The 23,758-nt window shown below is 46.7% G+C and overlaps 1 protein-coding gene across 14 annotated transcripts in view; it reads right to left on the reverse strand.

Moving 5' to 3' along the window:
• Nucleotides 1-23,758, reverse strand: part of RERE (arginine-glutamic acid dipeptide repeats) — a 346,045-nt gene that overhangs the window by 96,742 nt on the left and 225,545 nt on the right. For all 14 annotated transcript variants that reach the window (XM_028740762.2, XM_077931377.1, XM_028740768.2 and 11 more), the window contains one exon: nucleotides 11,497-11,595. In XM_028740762.2, the coding sequence (XP_028596595.2) occupies nucleotides 11,497-11,595 (99 nt within the window). The remainder of the gene's footprint in view (nucleotides 1-11,496; nucleotides 11,596-23,758) is intronic.

A 23,758-nucleotide genomic window follows, 5' to 3' on the forward strand; every position in this document is an offset into this window, starting at 1 on the left:
ATTTCAAGAGAGAGATAATTATAATGGACTCTCATCCTTTCAAAGCCAGTTAAGGAGCCAGTTCTTTCTTCCTCTACAATGTCTAACTCCCTGTTTATCACGCACTCAGAATAGCCTATTACAAAAAGCACACCCACCCACTTCTCAAAGAATTTGTGTTGTGGGCTTGCATAGAATAGATAATCCTTTGCTCCCCACAACATTTCTAACAGGGACCAAAAGCAATACTGTGTATTATCCCCTGCCCCGCAAGAGGCTACTTCTACAGAGATAAAGCATCCTCTGTTTTTGCAGAATTAAGCACTGGACTCCTCTCTCTCCCTCTCTCTCTCTCTCTCTCTCTCTCTCTCTCTGCCAATTCCAGCTCTGGGAATGCGAGTGAGTGCGTATCCATCCACTCATCCTCCTCTACAAAGCACAGCTGGCATGCTGCACTCAGGTAACATCTGAACCATCCATCTGCTCTTAATAGACTAACACAGCACCAACTAGACTCTCCTTCCACACCCACATTTGGGGGAGTTACAGTTCTTCGGCAGAATCATTTCCCCGCAAGCCAGATTGCCCCAGAAGATTTGACAGCGATGAAAGGAGCCGCAGTTGAGCTGCCCCAAAGCAGGCCCGTATGGCCATTTCCTGGCTATCACATGTGCTGTGGGGCTCAGTCAGGGACGCGGACTTATAAAAAATATTGGGGGGCCCCGGGAAAGCTCATGAATAATAAATAAGCTCATGAATATGCAAATAAAGTGGCACCGCCTCCTCGTGAGCGAATAGGGGAGAGCGTGCTGCGCCTATTAATCAGCTCCAAAGGAAATTGGGTGGAGCTTTTGCTCGGGAGGGAGGGCAGGAGGCATGCAGCCCGCCCCTCCCTGTGCATTTTGGGCTGGGGGAGGGGCGGCGATGGCGCTCTGCTGGAGGGGCGCCGGAGATTATTGGGGGGGCGGAGCCCCCCCAAACGAATTTTTGAGGGGGCTCGGGCCCCCTCAAGCCCCATGGAGTCGGCGCCTATGGGCTCAGTGCTACCATTTTAGGATTCGGAAAGGGGGAGGGAGATGCATGGCAAAGGTTCTAAAGGTTATTCTTGGGATATATTCCAGACCAGTCTTCTGGTGCCCTCCAGATGTGTTGGACTCCCACTCCCATCAGCCCCAGTGCTGGTGGGTCAAACCATCAGGGAGGCACCAGGTTGTTCTAGATTCAAACGCAGATAAAGTTGTGGTGTGTTTTGGATTTTCTTTGGGTAGCAAAATTAGAAAGGGAATCTTCAGGGAGGTGCACCTGCTGCAGTCAAACTTCATTTTGGGGTAGTTTTGATACAGCAGGCTTTCTTGGATTTATTTTTCTTTTTTAAATCAAGATGCAACTTTTGCTGCTTGTGAACGCTTGTGAGTTCTGTTTTAGATTATCTGGTTGCTGCATTTTGTATTTTGCTTTGTAGGATGCCCTACGGAGTTATTTCTAGAAAGGGAACGAAAGCATTAGAAATACTAACAATAGGAAGAATTTCCTAAGAACGGTGATGGTGGGATGATCAGCTCCCCTGCGGAGCCCAGCTCCTGCCACTAGGTGGCTAGCTTTAGAGAAGAGCCCACACACCATTATTTGCAAACCTTCTCTCAATTAAAAAGAGGAGAAAAGAAAAGCAAAACGAGGAAGGGAAAAATGCGGGAGTGAAAACTCAGACATCAACCAATCCATTTCTATCCCCGTCTGCCCGTCTTCTCAATACAGCGCCTCATGACAGATTATTCTAATTCGGCTTTCCACTTTTGGCACAACCACTGGCAGCCAGTCGCCGGTCATTGGCTTTGAGCATTGTGAAGCTGGCTGACATTAGCTCCCTCAAAACTAGAGATTCACCCTTAAGGACTTCTCCTTATATAATCCGAGCTGTCAGTCTCTATACCCCTCACCAGCAGTGCTCCAGTGGACCTCGTTGATAAACAGGGAAATCTCATCCTCGTATAGATCAAACTGATTTAATGCCACTCCCACTGTGTGGATTCAAAGGCCACGTTCACATGAACAATTTCTTTAGTTTAAAAACCCCTTCGCGGATTTTCTCTTAAGCCCTCGCTGAACATTATCCTTACCACAGCCCTCTTCGTAAGGTGTGACCTCTGACACATGGGGAACCCCACATTGTATAGCAGTCTCTCTCTCTCTCTCTCTCTCTCTCTGTGTGTGTGTGTGTGTGTGTGTGTGTGTGTGTGAGAGAGAGAGAGAGAGAGAGAGAGAGAGAGAGAGAGAGAACAAGCAACAAGAACAGGTGAGCAGGACTGCTCACACTGGGTCTCTTATACACACAGTGTGCATATGCTGCCATTTGACTGGAGGCACACAGGCTGTGTTTGCACATCACGGTAAACCACAGAGGAGTCTGAACAAGCCCAAGCACAGCACTGGACTTGTGTACACCTTCCCTATGTCCAGGGCTTCAGCTAGAGCCTACTGCCGCCTTTAAGGAACCTCGGTTTGATATTCTGTTTGAAACCTTGGTTTAAAACCAACCTGGATCAGTTTCTTAATAGGCTAACGTTAAACTGTGGCTACGATTGCTGGCTTACTAAAATAGCCAGAATTTGTTTTAGACTAAGATCCCTGGTCTGAACTGTGACGTTAAGGCAAGGTTCCATAAAAGTGGGACCAAGCCCTCCTTACATGTGTGGGGCCAGTGGTGGGGAATACCCACGTCTAGGGCTTTGCTTATGCTTGGGTAGGTTCTTCTATGCAGCGCTAAACTATAGTTTAGTGTTACACGCAAACTGGGCCATAGAGTGCACCCCGGGAATCCAATGCAGGGTAGTGGGATCTGCTGCTTTCAAGGGAGTGCCTGCTTTTTGCTTCTATTTAGGCTTAGCTGGAATATTGGTACATCAAACAAAAACTAACAAGTGTCCCAAGTTTCCAGTATTCTCTCGTGAAAAGAAACAAAAAAAAGGAAATCCCAGCATAGCGCCACACCAGAAAATCCTCGTCTTTTCTCTGCTTGGAGAAGAGTGAGGCACCAGGTTTAAGAACACAAGAAGTGCCTGCTGGATCAGGCTAATGACCCATCAAGTCCAGTATCCCGTCCTCGCAGTGGCTAACCAGATACCAGAGGGGAACCCTCAAACAGGATCCAAGCACAAGAGCACTCTCCCCTCTTGCAGTTTCCAAGAACTGGCATTCAGAAGCATTCTTGGAGGCATCACAGCCAGTAGCCATTGATAAAGGTAAAGGTACCCCTGCCCGTACGGGCCAGTCTTGACAGACTCTAGGGTTGTGCGCCCATCTCACTCAAGAGGCCGAGGGCCAGCGCTGTCCGGAGACACTTCCGGGTCACGTGGCCAGCGTGACAAAGCTGCATCTGGCGAGCCAGCGCAGCACACGGAACGCTGTTTACCTTCCCGCTGGTAAGCGGTCCCTATTTATCTACTTGCACCCGAAGGTGCTTTCGAACTGCTAGGTTGGCAGGCGCTGGGACCGAACGATGGGAGCGCACCCCGCCGCGGGGATTCGAACCGCCGACCTTTCGATCGGCAAGCCCTAGGCGCTGAGGCTTTTACCCACAGCGCCACCCGCGTCCCGTAGCCATTGATAGCCGTCATGAATTTGTCTAATGCAGGCATAGGCAAACTTGGCTCTCCAGATGATTTGGGACTACAACTCCCAGCATCCTGGACCACTGGTCCTGTTAGCTAGGGATGATGGGAGTAGTCCCAAATCATCTGGAGGGCTGAGTTTGCCTATGCCTGGTCTAATCCAACAGGGTGGGAGAGTTTGGGAGCAAGCCTTAAGCCTGCACCCTCACCTATGTGCAGAGAGGTAGTGATGAATATGCAATGAGACCCAATGTGCTTTCAGCTGAATGCAAACTATCCTTGAGCCTCTGCAGAGGAATCCTTCCCACCCCAACATGCTTATGTCACTTGAGTGGTGAGCCCAGTTCTGCCCCACTGTTTGCTACACCAAGCTGAAACACAGAGGTAAGGTAAGGGTTGCGCCCCCCCCCCCACTATTGCTACTCAAGGCGACTCACATGCCTATCCTGTGGCATTTTTCTAGGCGGACGGCAGTAAATCACAAAACCCCAGCCACATATTTTCTTGAGTCCCTTTCTTTGGATCTCTTGGCCGCATATCATTTGTGAAGAGGAAGGCAAAAGAAAGGGTAGAGACCGAATCCTGCCAGTGGATGAGAGGGAGACAGACACAGGGAGATTTCAGGTTTTACAGCATCTTCCAAGCAATGGGTCTTTGTTTAAGTTACAAAGCTGTGCCGTTAAATGTTTCTATACACAGAAGGAACAAGATGTGCATTTTACAAACACACACACAGAGCGAGAGAGCGCACCAGCTAAAATGACTCGAGTTCTGTTGCTAAGGAACTACAAAGGATAATGGTATTGGCCCTCTTTTGTTTATGAAATAAATTGCTTTGGGAGAGAACAAACGCAGCCCTTTGAGCCACCTTGTGTCTTGTTCTCCTTTTTTAAATGAACACTGGAAAATGACTGCGAACAGCTGAGAGCGTAAGCAATCACCATTTTTTCTTAAAGGAAGAAAAGGCACCCTTGAAAATGAGATGAAATATGCAGTTTCAACAGCCAAAGTCTATAGCATTTATTAATCTTTTGAGCAGTAGATTTCTTCCTTCCTACCCTCCCTCACCGCCCCCAGCAAGAATGAAAAACGCCCCCACCTTTTTTCCCTGCATGAAGCAAAGGACATATGAGACTAGAATATTTTCTGAAAATCCTCCTTGATTAAGGATGTCTGTGCCAAATTAAAAAAAATACTGTTGCCATTACAAATTTGTTGGGTATTTAGCTTCTGGTCTCCAATATATATAAAAAAGCAAGACCTTTTAACAAGGGCAACTCACCAGTGTAAATATTTGTGAGACGCGGGGGGGAAGGGGTGAAGATTGTCAATATGGCAAGGGCGTAATATCTAAAAATATTCCACGAGGCAGAGAAACATCGGATCAAGCATATGGCAGGTTAAAGCAAGCAAAGATATAAAAGAAGCTAGGAGAAAGCTAACAATTATTGGCAGCAGTTCAGGAACCAACACGAATGAGCAGAAGGCACCAGAGTCGCCCTGTTTGGAAGTCAAGGCCCTGGGTGGATTCAACAGGAACATCGGAAGCTGCCTTATACTGTGTCAGACCCATGGGTCCATCTAGCTCAGCATTGTCTACACACTCACTGGGAGCAGCTCTCCTAGGTTTTCAGACATTTGTAGGGAATCAATCAATTAGTTGGCAGATCCTACACTTTGGAACTCCCTGCCTATTTACATGTGGCAATGAACCCTTCACTGTAGTCATTCTGACACAGACTTAAAACGCTTTCCTTCAGGCAAGCCTCTCCAGATACATCAGAAGTGTGTATTATTTATTTTTAGCTCCTGTTTGTTGCACTCGTCATGTTAGTATTTTTAATACCTATTTTTAACTGTTTATCAGTAATGTTAATGTTATGTTTCATATCTTTGCAAACCACTTAGAGGTTTTCTTCTTCTTTGTTCTATTCAAGCAGGATATAAATTTTGTTTAAAAAACAGATAAAATAAAATAAAGAGGGAATGTTCTCAGGCTCAACAGGAAAGGCTGGTGATGGGACCTGGGACCTTCTGCATGCGAAGCAGATGCTATTCCACTAAGCTACAGCCCGTCTCCAATTGTGAATGAAGCGGCAGTGGTGAGAAAACTTGCTTGGGCAGTCCAAAATTGATTCCACCTTGCACATCCTAGCACCCCGCTATCAAAGTTGGGACAATTCCGATATCCCCAACAGGTGGGTTTTAGAATTAACAATCTGAAGCTTGGGGGTGTTATTAATTAAATTTATCTCCTGCCTTTCCTCCAAGTTGATCAAAGGAACATCCACTGTTCTCCCTTCTCCTATTTCATCTTTGCGACAACCTTTAGAGGTATAGGAAGCCTGAACACATAAGCACCCATTTTTTTGCACCTGCTACTTTGGTTACCACTCTAAGCTGGTTGGGAACAGGTGATCTAAAGGAGCAACTTCATTCACATAGCCCTACCTAGGCACTAAGGTCTGATTCAGAGGTCCTTTTTGCATGCCTGCAGTTAAGATCAATTAGGCTGCCATGTGCAAGGAAAAGTGCCTTCTTGGTGGTGGCCCCACAAATTATAAAACTCCCGATTTATTTGTGCATCGGCTCTTAATAAACTTAAGTTGGACAAAACCCGTTACTGTAATAATAATCCTGCTACCAGAGATCCTTTCACTGTGGGCTCAGAATTTTGTGCATACAAATCATGTGTTCACCTAATGTTGAATTCTTCTTACTATGCCCACTTTATAATTGCACACTCTGGCACCACCATGCTCTGTTGAACTGGTTCATCCTCCGACCCCAAGCCCCCAGCCCATTGTCATGCTGCTAAAAGGGGATGTTTTTCCATTATGCATTATACCTCTGGGAACCAGTTGCTGGCAGTCACAGGTAGGAAGTGCTACTGGGCTCAAGCCTGGCTACTGGACTTCCCACAGGCATCTGGTTGAGCCGCTGTGAGAACAGGCTGCTGGCCTATAAGGGTCAATGACCTGATCCAGCAGCCAGGCCCGTCTTATGTTCTGTTAATTGCACTTTAAATTCATGGTCTTTTTGCCCCAGTAAGCAGCTCTGCCCTTTTAGGCACTCTACGATGTCTGGTTTCAAATGAACCAAGGATGAAAAGATGTTTTGTTCCTCTCCTTGAGAACAGATATACCAGGAGGCATTTTGACATGATGAAAGCCACGCAACTAATGTCTTGTCCGGGCAATCTCAGTTCATTGCATTACAAACATCTACAAGTGCATTGGGGGAAATTTAGTTTGCCGTACCTTGCTATTTTTTGGAGGGGGCGGGCAAGAAGGGGGATTTTAATTCGTATTTGTAACAAATGGAGCTTTAAACGTGAAGCCAGGTGTTGAATGGTGCTTTAAAATTTATGAACTTGTAAATCCAGGAACATGGCCAGTTAAGGTTTATCGCCATCAAGGATAAACCACCCTTGGATATAAAGTTAAGAGGTTATTTTAATCGGGGTTGTTTACTTCCAAGCATGCAACACCCCCCCACCCCCAAACAAAGCTACCTAAAATATTTAAAAGGTGGTATACTTCAAGATGAAAGTTACAGTTAAGGTTACAGTGTGAGATTTCCAGAGAGACAAATCTAGGATTGCGCATCACTCAGTATCCTATTTTTCCCTATAAGCTATCTAACAATGGGACACTTTAAAATTCAGCTACAATGGACACCAGGTAGCAGAGAATTTGAATGCTAGGATATGTAGAATATGTCTGCACTTGAAAGAGCTTGTCTGAAACCATGGACAGCTGCTGCCAGTCAGTGAAGGCAATACTAAGCTTGATTGACCAGGAGTCTGACTCTATATGCAGCTTCCTATGCATCCAGAACTCTTATTCCAAATTTGCTTTGCCTTTGGTAAAAAAATAATTAAAAAAAAATCTGCAGGGTGTCTGAATATCCCCCTGCCTTCCACTTTTTAGAGTACTGAGTATTAGTAAATGTGTACATTTATGAGGTGCCCCTTCTATCAATTATTCCAGAATCTGAAGCTAACAGCATGGACACATGTACTTGATGGCTTTTATTTCTATCTATATACTGACGTGGCTGAAGAATACAAGCATTAATATACTGATTCCTATTCATGCTGTAATGATAAAGAGCAAATCATTTAAAAGTGTATTTCAGGGTGATTTGGGAGTGAGGGATAATGCTTTCTCCCCTCTTCCCAGCTTGTTGTCGGTATCATACACACAAATCCAAACTCCAGCGCAAGCCAGTTCCCCTTGATTTTTGCAAAGGCGACCCGGGTCCTGGGTCGTAAAGTGAATTCAATTAGCAAGCCTGCTGTTCTTCATAATCAACATCAGGATGCTAATTAAGGCCCCAGCGTCATGCTGCACAAACATCCCCGCGCATTACGGGGCTCCACGGCAGCCGGGAACTCTGCCTTCAGCTAGCATGCATAAACAAACAGAATTAATAACTATCCGAGTGTGGACGGGTGACTTAATCGGTTTCGATTAGATGCAGCTCAGCCTGGAGCCTCTATTATTTAAATATATTCACAGTGTTTAATTAAAAAGCCTAACAAACTGGGGGTGGGCTACTCGTCCTTATCTATATTTCTCCTGCTTTTGTTATCCTTTCTACGGATTCAACGTGTGTGCAGAGGTGCACATGTTTCAGATAAAAGGAGCCTGGGCCCTCTATGATGAGGCAAGAAGGAAAGTCCCTTCAATGATGCTCTGCAAGTTCAGAAGCTGTCATCGCAGGGACGTGGAATCTGTGACCTTTTGGACAACATTGGGAGCCCCGGCTCCCATCAACCCCAGCCAGCAGGGCCAATGGTCAAAGATAATGGGAACATCTGGGAGGTTACAGGGTCCCTTTCCCTGTATTAGCTGGGTCATCATCAACAACAACATCATTATTTTACTTAGATGCCATTTAACGCCAAAATAAGCATTCCATTTTGGCATTCAGTGTTAATTTTTCAACAGATAAAACGCTTTTGCTAGTCTTGTGGCTGGGAAGACAGTGTGGGAAATATGCGGGCAGTGTCTGGTGTCATCTTGGAAGGCAGAGGCAGGCTCAGCTGGCGGCTAGGGGAGGGGTTCAAGGGAGGTAATGGTTCTATGTGGGCTCCCCACCCCCCACCCCAAGGCATCTGGTCGTCCACTGTGAGAACAGGAGGCAGGAGTGGATGAGCCACTGGCCTGATCCAGCAGGGTTCTCCTTATGTTCTTATGCATTTGCCCAAAAGCAGCAAAAGCAAAACAGTGCAGGAGGAATTGAAACTGGGTAACTTGGATGAGTCTTGCTAATGCACTTGTAGTAGAATCAGATGGTTGGTCCTCAGTTGCCCTCCCAGACAGAGTATGGAAATTGAGATGAGGCCTTTCAGATTTCCCTTTGGAAATTTCTCTCTCTCTCTCTCTCTCTCTCTCTCTCTCTCTCTCTCTCTCTCTCACACACACACACACACACACACACACACACACACACGCTGTGTTAGCAATTTTTCACAAATCCATTTTGGATTTGGTTTTTATCTGCTGCTGGTTTTAAACAAACTGCCATTGTGACAGTTGTCATTATTTTTGTAAGCCACTATGTGGTGGTCCCAATCTTGCTGTCAAGCTGATCAGAGAGACCACCCAGGCCTAGTATGTCCATAGCATCCTAAAAGCTGCATGAGGTTATTTCAAACCTAGGATGAGTCAAATAGAGATGCTGTTTGGACCTGGATTATTCTCTGAGTCTCTTAAGAAAGCCACAGCCTACACAGCACTGGGGATGGGGGGCGTGAGTGAACTTTGTGACACCCCTGCAGGGTCCCTCTTTCTCTTTACAGAGTACGTCTGGTCTGGAGCGAACAATCAGGGGTCTAAATAAATAAATAAGATCATGAAGTTCCGAGGGCGGAGCTTTAAAAACTCCTTACAAATAAGAGAACAGCTTGAGGTCTGGCTTTTGCCGACAGTGGAGGCCTGCCAAATGGAGCTGGGAAGCTGGGGAGGGGGAAAGATGAGATGATAAGCGGAGACTGACAGCAGCAATGCCGAGCTAATGATCGCCATTCTGCGCACCCACAGCGCTCACTTTTTAGGGAGTGAGGTTTCATTCTTCATTAAGAGCGCTTTGCCTTCCTTTCTGATTTGTAAGGCTCCATTCTCTGTCTTTTAAGGCTGGCTGTTGATCAAAGCCGGGAGCTGAAATATCAGCGGCGCTTTCAGCATATAAAAGCAACTTGCAGGGGGCAAGGGAAGAGGAAGGAGGGAGGGAGGGAAGGAGGGAAAGAGTCTTCAGAAATAGGATGGCAGAGTCTAAGCACGGCGTGGATTTCTGTGGGGAAAGCATCTTTTTTCATCATGAGGGTCTCATTCCCCTCTGGGCAACCTCTTGAATGTCACTTGCCTATAAGCTACCCTGGAAAACTTGGGGGGGGGGGGGCTGAAGAATGTGGCAAAAATGCTTTAGAAAAAAATTAACAGGTAGGGCTTAACCCCTAGGCATGTGAGAGTTAGGTAGAGCAACCCTCTCTTATCTACATCCTGGTCACACTATACAAAGGTCAGCTTCCAACTGAGAATAGGAAGTGCCACTCTACCCTTTCCTTAGCTCTGTAATGGCAGCAAAAAGAGCAGGAGATGCGTCAACAAGCCAGGAAGTCAGTTGGCCTGCACTACAATTTGCTTAAGCAACACTGTTACTGCACCACCCTCTCTTCCAGATCTTTTCTTGAATGCTCCCTGCTTTCAGATACTCCTGGATACTCAGTGGCCCTTACACCATAAAACAACCCACTGTTTGTCTACCTTAATCCAGCCCACCTCCTTGGCAATAATGCATGGGCCTAACTGATTGAGAATTCTCCATAAGCAGGAGGTTTGGAAGCAGCCGGGTGATGCAGAATTCCTGCCCTGCCCGCTAAGCGCACTAAGAAAAAGTGCCACCCATTCGGGACTTAGATAAGACTCATTTGATGACACAGCCCCTTAGTTACACTGCTGTAGCCCATTGCCACAGTTAAGCTGTCTTCATAGGAGATTCTGACACTTGGAGCTTGCGCCCTTTTATTCCTGAGCTTTTCGCAACTCCAGAAGAGAAGGAAGAGGAGGAAGGAAACAGGCTCACAGTAGCCATTTTTACTGGCCTAGCTCCCAACCTCAGAATGCCAAGACTTTAGCTGGCACAAGTTTCTCCCTTTGTTCTGGGGCTGCCCTATAAAGCTTCCAGGTCCTAGATGTGCTGTCTGGAACCTCAAAGCAGAAGCTCTTCACCCTGCTCTTTGGACTATAATGGGGAGCACATTCAGGCTGCTGCCTTTACTACCACCACCCCCTGCCTAACTTGTGCCCCTTTAAAGCCACATTCCCTGCAGCTCCCCATTAAGCTGCAAATACTCTGGACAGGGGCTACAGTGCCACCATGCAACGTACGGGCCTAGCACATGGCTGGTGCTGAGTTCAAACAACAGAGGAATGGCACCAGGAAGCTGCCTGCCTGCTTTATCTTGATTGACAAAGCCCTCAGAATCTCTGCCGAAGCCACCCGAGGGGGGAAAAAACAACAACAAGCACATCTGACACTGAAGGAGCTAAGAAGCTCGTTTTCCTGGCAGCCGGGTTGGGACAACCCAGGCGAGACAGGCCAGGGGGCGGCCCAAGGCAAATCCACAGAACTCTCTCGTGCCCGAGGGCTTTGCCGCTGAAAAGCCGACACAGAGAAGGAAAGAACCCAACTCCGCTTATTCTACGGCTGCGGCATTAAGGAAGAAAGAATATATTCCCCGCCCCGCTTTGGCTAATTGGACACTGGCTGATGTAGCGGCTGCTGATCTGTGGGGTGTGGGAAACCTCTGCCTCTTCCTACAACCCCCCAAACCGATGAGAACGTAAGAAAAAGATTGGAAGAGGTTAAGCAGAACAGGAGCGGCAGCAGGTCCCCTCACCACTTCGTCTTCCGTCCAGCACTTCTCAATGAGTTTGGGCACAGGCTTCTTCACCAGGCGCTGGAGGGCTTTGCCAGCATCGTAATTGCTTTCATGTAGCTAAAAGGACATAGAAAGAAAGAGAAAATGTAAATCAGATCAGCTACATAACCCAAGAGAAAAGGCAGCTGGAGTCAGAAGAAAAAGATGCTCTCCACTTCTTCATTTTAGGAACCCCCCCCCCCAAAGATCCACAGCCAAAGCAGATATTTAGGGTGGGTGGGTGTGCACACCACTCACCCACTTATTCCACTGGAAACAAAAATATGCCAAAACCAACAGACTTTTAAAAAGAAACGAGTTCCTGCACAGCCCTCCCTGGTTCATATTTAGCCAGATGGATGGAAAAAATTACCGTTCCAGAGGTTAGTATTTGCTTGAGGAACTGAGGAAAGGAATTCTCTGTGTGTTTGAAATTCACACCAAGCCCTCCACAGGTGCTGGTTGTTCCATATATTGGGGAGGTGGGGGAGGTGTCTGGAAGCCTGTGTGCCATTGGGTTGAATACGTTATTAGTCCTACTCAGTGCAGGGCCACTGGAATTACCAGACATGGCTAACAACTCCATTAATCTTAGTGGGTGTGAGTATGACTTTATTGGCTACAACCCATAATATTGGGGGTGGGGCGGGGCAGGGTGGGGGTGGGAGAAGCATGTTCACATGGCAATTACAATTTCCGTATTAGGTTCCCACAGGATTTGCAAGGGCTCTACCTTGAAGATTTTCCATAACTGACACCAGGAATTTGGGAAGAAAAACAAGGCAGGATTAAAGCCCATCATGCCCACCAGCTGGTGCCTGTAGTGCTCATTTAAAAATGTGGCAGGCCCTGCAAAACAACGCACTGGGCCTAAATTTGTTGGAAGACTCGGGATGGATAAAAGACAGGACTTCATCACGCAGTGCGTAAACTATGGAACACGCTCCCACAGGAGGCAGGGGTGGCCACCAAGACGAGCACCCTAGTGTGCACTGAATTCAAAAGAAGTCAGCTGATACCATTAACTCTCTGGAACCCACGACACCAGGAGATCCCTTGTTCAAATTTGCAGTTCCCAAGCAGATCTCACCCACTGCTCCCAAGCAGCCGAAATCATGCCTAGGACCCCCAGGGCAGAGGAAACAGCATGTCCAAGTGGAAGCCCAAGGCTGGAGCCATACGGCATGTGAGGTTGACTACCCCTCAGTTCTACTGGTGCATTCAGGAAGATGTGGGGCAGCAGAGCCAGCTATAAAGCTGCTCACTTTAGGCCTGGCCCTTGCCGAAGCAGCACCTTCGCCTCTTGTGCTCCCTGGGACTTTTTGCTAGAAAGCTCCCCTACTGTCCAGAGCAGGGGTAGGCAACCTAAGGCCAGCGGGCCAGATGTGGCCCAGTTGCCTTCTAAATCTGGCCCACGGACAGGACGGTCCGGGAATCAGCATGTTTGTACATGAGTGGAATGTGTGCTTTTTTAAAAAATGCATCTCTGGGTTATTTGTGGGGCCTGCCTGGTGTTTTTACATGAGTAGAATGTGTGCTTTTATTTAAAATGCATCTCTGGGTTATTTGTGGGGCACAGGAATTCGTTCATTCCCCCCCCCCCCAAAAAAAAAAATAGTCCGGTCCACCACATGGTCTGAGGGACATGGGACCAGCCCACGGCTGAAAAAGGTTACTGACCCCTGGTCCAGAGCATCTGCCTGCCTTGCCAGACAGCTCCTTTACCTCCCTGTCAAAGCAAGATTTTGAGCCAGCTAGTGGGGGTGGGCGGGGAGGAATGGGGCCCCACACCAGGCAAGTCCACCTGGTGCCACAAAGGGCTCGCAGGAAATGGGTCACTGTGGGCAACTCCCTTCAAGAACACTGCAACCCCTGCAAGCAACAAGCCTTGAGCTTAAACAAGGCACTGGTGCCACAGAAACCCATCAATGCTGTATCACGCTGCTAAGAGTCAGGGAGAAACAGAGCCCAGCGAGAACTGCTTAGGTGAACCTTCTGCCTCTCAAAAGGATTGCCGCAGGTTTTGTCAGTAAATAGAAGCTTTTGTTTGTAAACCTGCTGTTGCTGCCGCTGCCGCCACCACCACCAGCGTCCATGTCAGGCCCATGACTATACTGGCAAGAGAGCGGAACAATGATTTCTTCCCCCTTTTCCTAGACCACAAGCTGGGATATACAGCTAAGATACCAGATCCTGCTGAGCCTGAATTCTGACAGGCAAAGGAGGCTGGCATGTATCAAAATGCTTTTAATGCTCAGTACATGCGCCTGGGCGCCTGCCTCAGGTGCTCTCTTTTTTCAGGCTTCCACTCTCCAACCTGCAGTATTACCGTGTCCAAAAGCCAGAAAAGACTCCTTCCTGTATTTCTACTTATCAAACACAACCAACGTGCCAATTTTTATGAGGAAAAGTAAGTAGCCCCCATTTATCGGTTCCTGTTGTCCTTGACCAATGGCTGTGCTAGCTGGGTGCTAGCTGATGGGAGATGGAGGCCAGAAACACCTGGAGGGCCACGCTTGCCTTAAATGAAACCCACAAACACCCCACCCACCCAGCTGTTCCCAATTTTGGCTGTGGGTGCCCCAGTAGCCTTCAAAAGAGAGTAGTCCTCACAAAACACATGGGTGCCTGCACCCTCTGCCTGCCAGGAAGCTTAAAACTGAATCAAGGCTGATTGGTTGCCCAGCTGAGCTCTGTGGCATGCAAGTATAAGTCAAAGGAGGGCACTTCTGGCCACTGCTGATGTGGACACTTTCCACATACTTGGGCCACTGGATGATACAAACAGCTTACAGGTGCCACAAGACCCTACCCCACCATAAAAAAGTTGCCACCACCCATCTAATGTGAGAGTTTGGTCAGCCTCCAGATAGGTGGTTGGGGGTGCTGAACACATTAGCCACAAGCAACTCCAGACTGTCCCACCTTACATCTGTGATTCGGCTGAAGAACCTATGAAGCAGAAGAGATGAATCCCAGTCAGGTCTATTTTGAGGAGGAGGAGGAGGAGGAGGAGAAAGAAAACTAAGCCTTGTATGAAAGCAGGATTTTTCGCTTGGCGAGGTACTCCAGTCCCTGCCTCCCTATTCATGACTCATGGAAGGAATCTATTTTTGCCCGGAGGAACGGAACAAATTAATTTCCTTCCTTTCCTTTTACTGAGCAAGCTTAACAAACTGGAAGGAGAACAGGGGCCGAAGGAGGTCAAGAACAATGGGCGGATGGCCGACTGCTCCAGGCTGGAGAAGCTGGAGGATGCTTTGGGACAGGCTTTCCCAACCTGGTGCCCTCCATATACTTTGGACTACGATTCAGCACACACTGGGCTGGGGCTGATAGGAATTGTAGCCCAAAAGATATGGAGGGCACCAGGTTGGGAAACGATGGTTCCAAGGCGTTTGTGGGACTCATACGATCAGGCCCCAAACTGTGAGTCTGGAGCCAGTTTGACATGTTTTCAGTTGCTCTACAGCTGTTCAGTATAGGTGCGCAGTGTGGCTCCACCCACTTGGAACTCATGCTCCTGAGCATGTCCACAGCATGCTGGTGTACACGTACACACACAGGCCTGCCGTAGTCCTGCCAACACGCACATCTTTAGTGCTGTCGCAATCCCACACCTACACATGCTCAAACATGTCAAGAACAGCCCCAATGTATGAGAGTGGCATTGATCTTGCTCGCCCTTGACCAAGGTCAGACAATTGGGGTCCATGTAGCTGATACTGATGAGCAGCGGCTTTCCAGAGTTTTCAGACATTTTTTTTTCTAATACAGAATAAGATCTTTGTAGCTTTTATGTTTAGCAACTTCTCTGCAGAGATCAGCATTCCTGAACTCCTCCCAGCTCTGAAAACTGCCATCCGTGTATCGAGATGTTTAGCTGGTGGTATATCCCAAAGTTGAAAACCAGCTCCGTCCTTATTTCAGACATTGTGATATATCAGTATATTGCGATGTTTGGCTGGTGATATATCGCGATGTTGAAAACTAGGTATCGGCCAACCCTAGTTCTCTCTCTGGTTCTAGTGCTTAAAGCCTTAATTAAGGAGCCACATTAGTACACACTGCAGCAGTTGTAGGGAAATTGTGATCCTCTAGATGTTGCTGAACTACAACTCCTGTCTGCCCTGGCCACTGGCCATTCTTCCTAGGGCTGGTAAAGAGCATAAGCTCAGCATCCGTTTCTCTACAAAGTAAATTAATCAAGAATCGCATTTCTTATGACAAAAGAGCTCTCTCAAAGGCATTAAATAGAAAACTAATTTACATGGAAGCGAAGTACAACTGACTAAATGAAGTCCTTTATCCATGAACTGCTTATGAACGGAATCCTCAGACAGGGTGGTATTCAACTTTTACTCAGAGTAGACCTACTAAAATCAATGGACGTGCCTTAGCCTCATTCACTGCTGTGGGTCTACACTGAGTACCGCCCACCAAATGGAAGTGGGTAGGCCATACATACACACAAGATGCAAGCCATTTATATAGTCCCCCCCCAACACAAAGGGGTGTTACATAGAGATAACACATGTAGAAACAAAATGTAAAAAGTAAGATAAAAGAATGAGAATTAATAAATTTATATCCTGCAATTTGGATAATTCCAAATATTCATTGATGCCGAATATATATTTATTGGGATTTTACAGACCACCAGCCATTGAAGAACCACTTTGTGATTTAACATACATCTTCTCTCTCTCTCTCTCTCTCTCTCTCTCTCTCTCTCTCTCTCTCTCTCTCACACACACACACACACACACACACACACACACACAATAAATGAAGAACTACCAATATGTGCCTTTTAAATCACAGCACTTCTTCCCTGCTGCCCTGCCCACATCCCTCAGCTACGACAACAGACATTAAGCAGCTCTGGATCTCAGGCAAGAGCTTATTAGCATAAACTCCACCACATTAGTACAAGGGCTGGGGTGGCTTTCTTCTGCACTGGGGGTGGAGCGTTGCATTTTGACACCCGCTTTGCAACAGAGCTGCCATTTTCTGGCTGCGTGATACCGCAAATAAATTCTCCTCTTGGCATGGCTCAGCTGTCAGGCACCTCTGTTCGGTAATGAATCCATGAATTACGTCTTGCCGCTCTGACATCCCCGGGTCTTGCACATCAAAATATTGTTCTTCAGTTGTAATTTATAACTTAATTTAAACGTCCCTTTCCTCGTGACCTTTCCCTACATCAGAAGAGCATCACATCTGGCAGCTCCGGCTTCAGCAAGGCACTCTTCTGCAATTACAGTCATTATGAGCCCTGCCTGAAAGCCATCGCAGGCGCCGGGGCCTCAGTTCCTGCTACAATATTAAATAATTGGAGTCCATTAAGAACACAGCTAAATTTCAGACTGACGTTCACAGGAGGGAGGGGGCAGGAGGAACCTGAACAGGAGCAAAAGCGTTGCCAGGCTAACATAAAACCTTTCCATTAAAAAAGGCAGAACTAACCAAATATCCTTTAAGCAGGTGGCATTTCCAGGGATTACCCCAGTTGAACTGGAGTCACTGTAAAAGGGCCTGGTATACTTAAACCATTTTAAGAACTGCTGTTGAAAAGCAGCATAAATATATTTTAAATGAACGCATGAGTTGTTGTTGTTGTTTTTTAAAAAAACCTCTGCATCCAAGCAATCAAAATCCTGCGAAAAGTTTAATTCTGCAATCTGAATGAAATTGTGACCCACAAATTATATTGAGGGCAATGAGACTATGGCTAAGAGTTGTAGCTTGCAGCAGGTATCATCAACTCACACAGCCCATGGGGCAACTATGCACCACCACCATGAAAGCTAATTTACGTAGCCTTGGATGGTGCAACCAAAAATGTTTTCCTGTCATATGCAACAGATTCCACATTTTAAACAGCACTAGGGGAACATTTATCTAAGATCAAGGAGCATCCTCTGTGATGTGATGCGTTAAGCAGAGGCAACAGCATAATATTTTGCATGTAGGTTGCATCATGTACATCCCAAAACTTTTATGATTTGACTAGTTTACCAGCCAGGTGGAAGGTTATAAACTGTAAGCATTATATATGAATGACTAGAAGATGGCTAAGGATTGTCCACAACCAGGATGTGAAACCATGGTTTGGAATTGATTGAAAGCGATGGCTTGGATTAACTATTACCAAGCATTACAACTGCAATGGGCAAGCCATGCTGAAGGCCGTTTCCCAGCCTCTTCAACTTCTCCACTTACAAGGTAACAAGACCTGCCGATATCTCCCTGACGACACTGTATGAGGTCAGAGCTTAGCAAAGCAAGCTAAATCACACTGCTGCTGTATGTTTGGGATCTTAACCTGCAAAGAAGCCATGGTTATGTAAGCATTGTGCCCATAGCCGGTTCACATCTGGGATCCAAGCCTGTCTTTCAAGAAGCCAGGCCTACCTTCTTTGCAAGTAAGAGGACAAAACTTGCTTGTCAAGCTGCAAGGGAGAGAAAAAGATCACCCTCCACTGTTCTATGCAAGACTTCTGACTGCACCATTGGCCAACCAGCCCCTGATCTGAAGCATCAGAGCTTCCTTGAGCATTAAATGCTGACAACTGGCCAAAAGACAGGAAGGGAAATCATAACTATAACCTATGCTAACATACCTTTAAATGGTTTCCCTATGCTTTCAATGTGGTTGTCTGTGAAGTTAATGTACAAGATCTAGTCAGAGGGCAAGTTAAGCAAACCAAAGCAGGAAGTAATTTGTCTGGGTGACATCTTGCTTGTAACTGAATATCCCTCAGCAGGCATTAAGATGCCTTGGGTGTCATTCAGGAAAACAGGCTGCCATGTAATATTGCTGTTTATGGAAACGTCCCACTACTCCTTGTTATTAATAAAGAGGAACAATCAGCAATATGAACATGAATCTCCTGCATACAAAGGGGAATGAAGGAAAAGTTATGTTCGTTAAAGAGCAGGTTTAAAAAACAGGGAGGCAAAATGCAAGGACGCTGGGCTGCAAATACTACTACCAGCACCAATATTACTACTATTATATATACCATTTAATCGCTATGGTTACTTCTAATCTTAAAACCAGTTCCATACACACAAAAGCATGTCACACACATGTTCCCTAATTCCACAATCAAGAGGAAGCCCCTTTGCATTTGTAGTGGCCATTAGCTCCAAGTCACTATAAATGCCACCAGGTGGACTAGCTCTCACTTTTCTCAGCAAGGAGGGAATTGAAGCTGCCCACTCATTGTCCCAGCAGCCTTGAGGCTTCTCACTGGGAGAAACCAAGGAAGTCACTATCTTGGGATATTCTCCTTCTTTCTTATCACCTCAAGGGCAGGTGGAAGGGTAGGGTTCACCTTCCTAATTCCAGTGGACTGAAAAAAGCAAAGATCACCAGTGTCGAAGAAAGGATTCTTCAACATAAACTTCGTTGGGCTGGTCATGTTGTGTGGATGCCTGATGATAGTCTTCGAAAGCAACTACAGTGGTACCTCGGGTTACAGACGCTTCAGGTTACACACTCCGCTAACTCAGAAATAGTACCTCGGGTTAAGAACTTTGGTTCAGGATGAGAACAGAAATCACACGCGGCGGTGTGGCGGCAGTGGGAGGCCCCATTAGCTAAAGTGGTACCTCAGGTTAAGAACGGTTTCAGGTTAAGAACGGACCTCCAGAACGAATTAAGTTCTTAAAAATGGAAAGCGTAATACTGGTGGTCAACAAAAGAGGTTTAAAGACTCTCTTAAGGCAAATCTTAAAAAATGTAGTATAAACACTGACAACTGGGAAACACTGGCCTGCGAGCGCTCCAGTTGGAGAACAGCCTTTACCAAAGGTGCCATGGACTTTGAAGACACTGGAATTCAGGACAAAAGGGAGAAACGAGATAAGAGGAAGGCACACTTGGCAAACCCTCACCGTGATCAATTCCCACCTGGAAACCTATGTCCCCACTGTGGAAGGACGTGTGGATCCAGAATTGGCCTCCAGAGTCACTTACGGACTCATTGTTAAGACCGTGTTCATGGAAGACCATCTTACTTGGCTATGAGTGGTCGCCAAAGAAGAAGTGTTCACCTTCCAAATCCTGACAATCTCCACTTCCATTTTTAAAAAACCACACACACAAAGGTTTCTATCCCTTAATTTATTTTTTATTACACTTACACCCCACCTTTCATCCACAGAGCTCAAAGTGGTGTACATGGTTCTCCCCTTCCCCCAGTTTATCCTTACAACAACCCTGTGACATAGGTTAGGGCAGCTGAGAGATGATGACTAGCCAGATACAACCCAGTGAGCTTCAAGGATAAGTGGCAATCTAGGCCCCAGATAACCCTAATCTAGTATGCTTACATTTTTTAAAAAAATGATTTTTTAATTTATAAATTTGTTGGTGAATAGCCTGAGCCTGGGACAGGTATTTTTAACTCAAGAAGTGGTCAATTTTTAAAATATACATTTGCATTTATTTTTGATCTAGAAGAGGGAGCTAGTCTGGCATTTTCTCCCCTAAATATTCAGTCCACCAGTTGGTTCTCCTTTGGCTCTGTGGGGCAGAAACCAGTCAGGCTTGCAGAGACCTTCCCTCGCCAGATTGGCAGATCTGGGACACCAGTTTGCCACCAGGCAGCAGGAAAGGATTTCTAAGTCAATGTTTTAAAAGATTTCTTGCTCAGGAGCTTTTGAGCACACAAAAGAAATAACGGAAGAGCATTAACGAGCTCTCTGCTTGGGGATAAACAAACACTTTGTGAGGTGCCCCCCCCCAATGCCTTGGATCCTTTAAAAATAATAATTCAGTTTTGCCTATTACCACGCCTCTCAGGCCACAGCTAGGAGCCTGCTACTTATGAACAATAGTGGTCCATCCATCCAAAATGCCAGAAGGCTAAAAATCCAGCCTTGAAACCCCGGAAAGCCTCTGCCAGCTTGTGTAGACAATACTAAACTACATGGAATAATGGTTTGAGCCAGTACAGGGCAGTTTCATATATTTGTAAGAGGTAAGACCACAAATGGTGGGTACCCAGGTGTCAGGGAATGGGAGGCAGAGAAGGGGGAGAGAATGGGAACTTATTGAGACAAACCTCCACTAATTAGTAGTTGCTCTTCCTCTGACTGTCCACTCTGAGAACAGGATGGTGAGCGAGATGGGCATTTGGCTTGATCCAGCACGCTTCTTCTATGTTCTTATGATGGGACCAAGCCAGACTGCTCTAAACATGGAAATTAAGAGCATAATGAAGAGCCCGCTGCATCAGACCAGTGGCCCGTCGAGTCCAACATCCTGTTCTTCCAGTGACTGACCAGATGCCTCAATGGGGAAACCTGCAAGCGGGACCTGGTCACAAGAGCACTGCAGTTTTCATCAATTGGTGTTCAGAAGCACTACCGCCTCCAACTGTTGAGGCAGAGCATAACTGTGATAGCCACCTCCTCTTTGATTTTCTTTCATCCTCTTTTAAAGCCATCTGAGTTGGTGGCCATTAGTGCTTCCCATGGGAGCATAGCTGTCAACGTTTCCCTTTTTTTAAAGGCAAATTCTCTTATTCCGAATAGGATTCCTCGCAAGAAAAGGGAAAAGTTGACAGCTATGCATGGGAGCGAGCTCCACGGTTCAACTATGTGTTGCATGATGAAAAGTACTTTCATTTATAGGTTCTGAGACGGATATTTTCATAGGGCCATGACACTGGCGCTTTTTAAAATCTTACTAGCCTGAGAATTCATTTAGGGGTTTTAAAAAATCAAAACTGTTGTCATTGTGAATCCACTCCCCGCAACACACAGCTCAATGAACGTACTGAAGTGTGAAATATGTTTATTATTTTATATAGGTCAAGAAGCCATAGCCCCGGCTACAGCAGTTCCAGGAGTAAACATGGGATGAAGTTCAGTCCCACCCCACCCCGCCCCCCGCGTGTTGCAGTGTTACAATACAGTGGTACCTCAGGTTATGAACTTAATTCGTTCCGGAGTTCCGTTCTTAACCCAAAACCGTTCTTAACCTGAGGCTCACTTTTGCTAATGGAGCCTCCGGCGTATGATTTCCGTTCTCATCCTGGGGCAAAGTTCGCAACCCAGAGCAACTACTTCCGGGTTAGCGGAGTTTATAACCCAAAGTGTTTGTAACCCAAAGCATTTGTAACCCAAGGTAACACTGTAATTATAAAAAAGGGAGTGTTAAGATGGCATCACTAGCACCTGCTCTTTGAGTAATCCATTCAAAATGCTTGTATTATGATTTGGAGTAAAGCTGTATTGACTTTAGAAGCACACACACTGGAGGGAGGGAGAGGGCGGGAAAGGACATCTGAAGCAACAATATGTATTAAAATTACGAAGTAGAATTACACAGAGATGCAGCTATAAAATGTGAGCTTTCAGCTTCTGAATTTTAATTAAGGAAGTGATGTACAAGGCTCCCATATATTAAGGAGAAAGGGGTTAGAAGGAAAGACTTCTTCAAGATTTAGATGGGCGGGAGGGGTGGGGTGGGAGAAATGAATCCATGTGCATTTGAGATTAACCCTCCGAGCACTGAGAGATAATATGAGAGAGAGAGAGAGAGAGAGAGAGAGAGAGAGAGAGAGAGAGAGAGAGAGAGAGAAACCCTGCTCTTACCAAGATGTCTGCATGTTTTCTGGTGTTCTCGTTAATCTGTTCTTTTATGTCTGCTGATCTGTGAGCTATTAAAGACAGACTCAATGTCAATTCTGCCTTTGATGCTCTTTGAGGGGAATCTTAATGCTCTCTTTCTGCCTGTTCAGACTACTTTTTAAAAGATGTATGCAACACACACGAAAGCTGAGGAGGGAAATCAAGTAACTGGCTGCAATAGTCCTCACAGGCTCTCTCTCTTTTTTTAAGGACAGAGGATGAGACTTCAGCGAAGACACCTGCCCTTTGGAGACCACAGCTCAGCTGTAGAGTATGTGCTTTGCATTAGTGGGGGCTGTCGCCCACTGGGACTGGTGGGGCAGAAGGCAAGGGAGCCCAACAGCATGGGGTGCCAGAGGCAATGGCAGATGGAGCCAACTTATTATAGCTTGATCGCCATGCTCCTCCTCCCTGTTGGGTTCTACAAGGGGCAACATGGAGACTGAGGAGGAGGAAGCTGGCACGTTGTCCTACCACCTTGGACTGGTTGAAAGTAAGATGGTAGGCAGGTGGGGGGCTGGCAGTGGGCAGAATGAGGTTGGTGGGGCAGTGCCCCACTTGCCCTAATGGATCAGCCTCCGCTGCATTGCAGGTTACCAGGTTCAATCCACGAGGCACTTCCAGTTTTAAAAGAGCAGGTGGCATGAGATGGGACCTATCTTTCTCAGTCACAGACTCTGGGGCAGCATTCAAAACTCCCATTGTTCTAGGCACGTTTTGCGACAGGGAATTTCACTAATGTGAGCAGTGTCTGACCTCTGGGCGCAGGACTGAGCCTAAAATTTCAGATTAAAACTGCAGTTTGGAAGGAAAGGAGGACCTTTTTCTGCCTCCCCACTTCCAGCTACTCTCTGAAGACTGGAGAAGAGACCCTCAGCTATGTGTTCTTGTTATTAAAAAAATTAGCTTTGTACACAGCTTTGTATTCTTGTTATTAAAAAAGTGCATCTAGACACTCCATTGCGGTGCCCATAACCTAGGATTAAGGTGCCATTTAGCTCCTAGCTTTCATATCTCAGTTTCTAACACTGCTCTGAGGCCAATGCCTGTCAGGGCACTAGACAATACTGAGCTTGATGGACTCATAGTCTAACCTGGTATACAGTTGCTATAACCCCCAGTAGGAAACCCCCCAGTATAACCCCCAGTAAGGAAGGAAAGGGCAGACCTGAAGGGTGTGTTTCCTGCCCCAACCTACCCCCATCAGGCTATAGGAGAGGAAGAGAGATGGTGCCCCATAGGCGGAACTCCTTGACCCAAGAGACTACTTTATCCTCCGCCAGGAATGCCAAGTATGGGGGGGGGGGCTCAGAGTGCCTGAGCACCCACAAAGCAGGGCCCCCAAGCAACTTCCAAGGTCTTGTGAGGCCTCAAACAGCATCTCTGAGGCCTTGAAGATGCTTTCCAAGACCTGGAGAGGCCCCAGAAAGCATCTACGAGGCCTTGGAGATAGTGTCCAAGGGCCTCCGAGACCTCCAAACCAGACTTCCGGTGCCTCCGGAAGCCAGGTTCCGAGGCTGGCGGGCATGCATGATGTCATGCCGTCACATTACAACGTGACGTCGTTACATCACGCGCCCTGGGCACCCAT

This window comes from Podarcis muralis, chromosome 7 (genome assembly GCF_964188315.1).
Source record: "Podarcis muralis chromosome 7, rPodMur119.hap1.1, whole genome shotgun sequence".
Classification (NCBI taxonomy): domain Eukaryota; kingdom Metazoa; phylum Chordata; class Lepidosauria; order Squamata; family Lacertidae; genus Podarcis; species Podarcis muralis.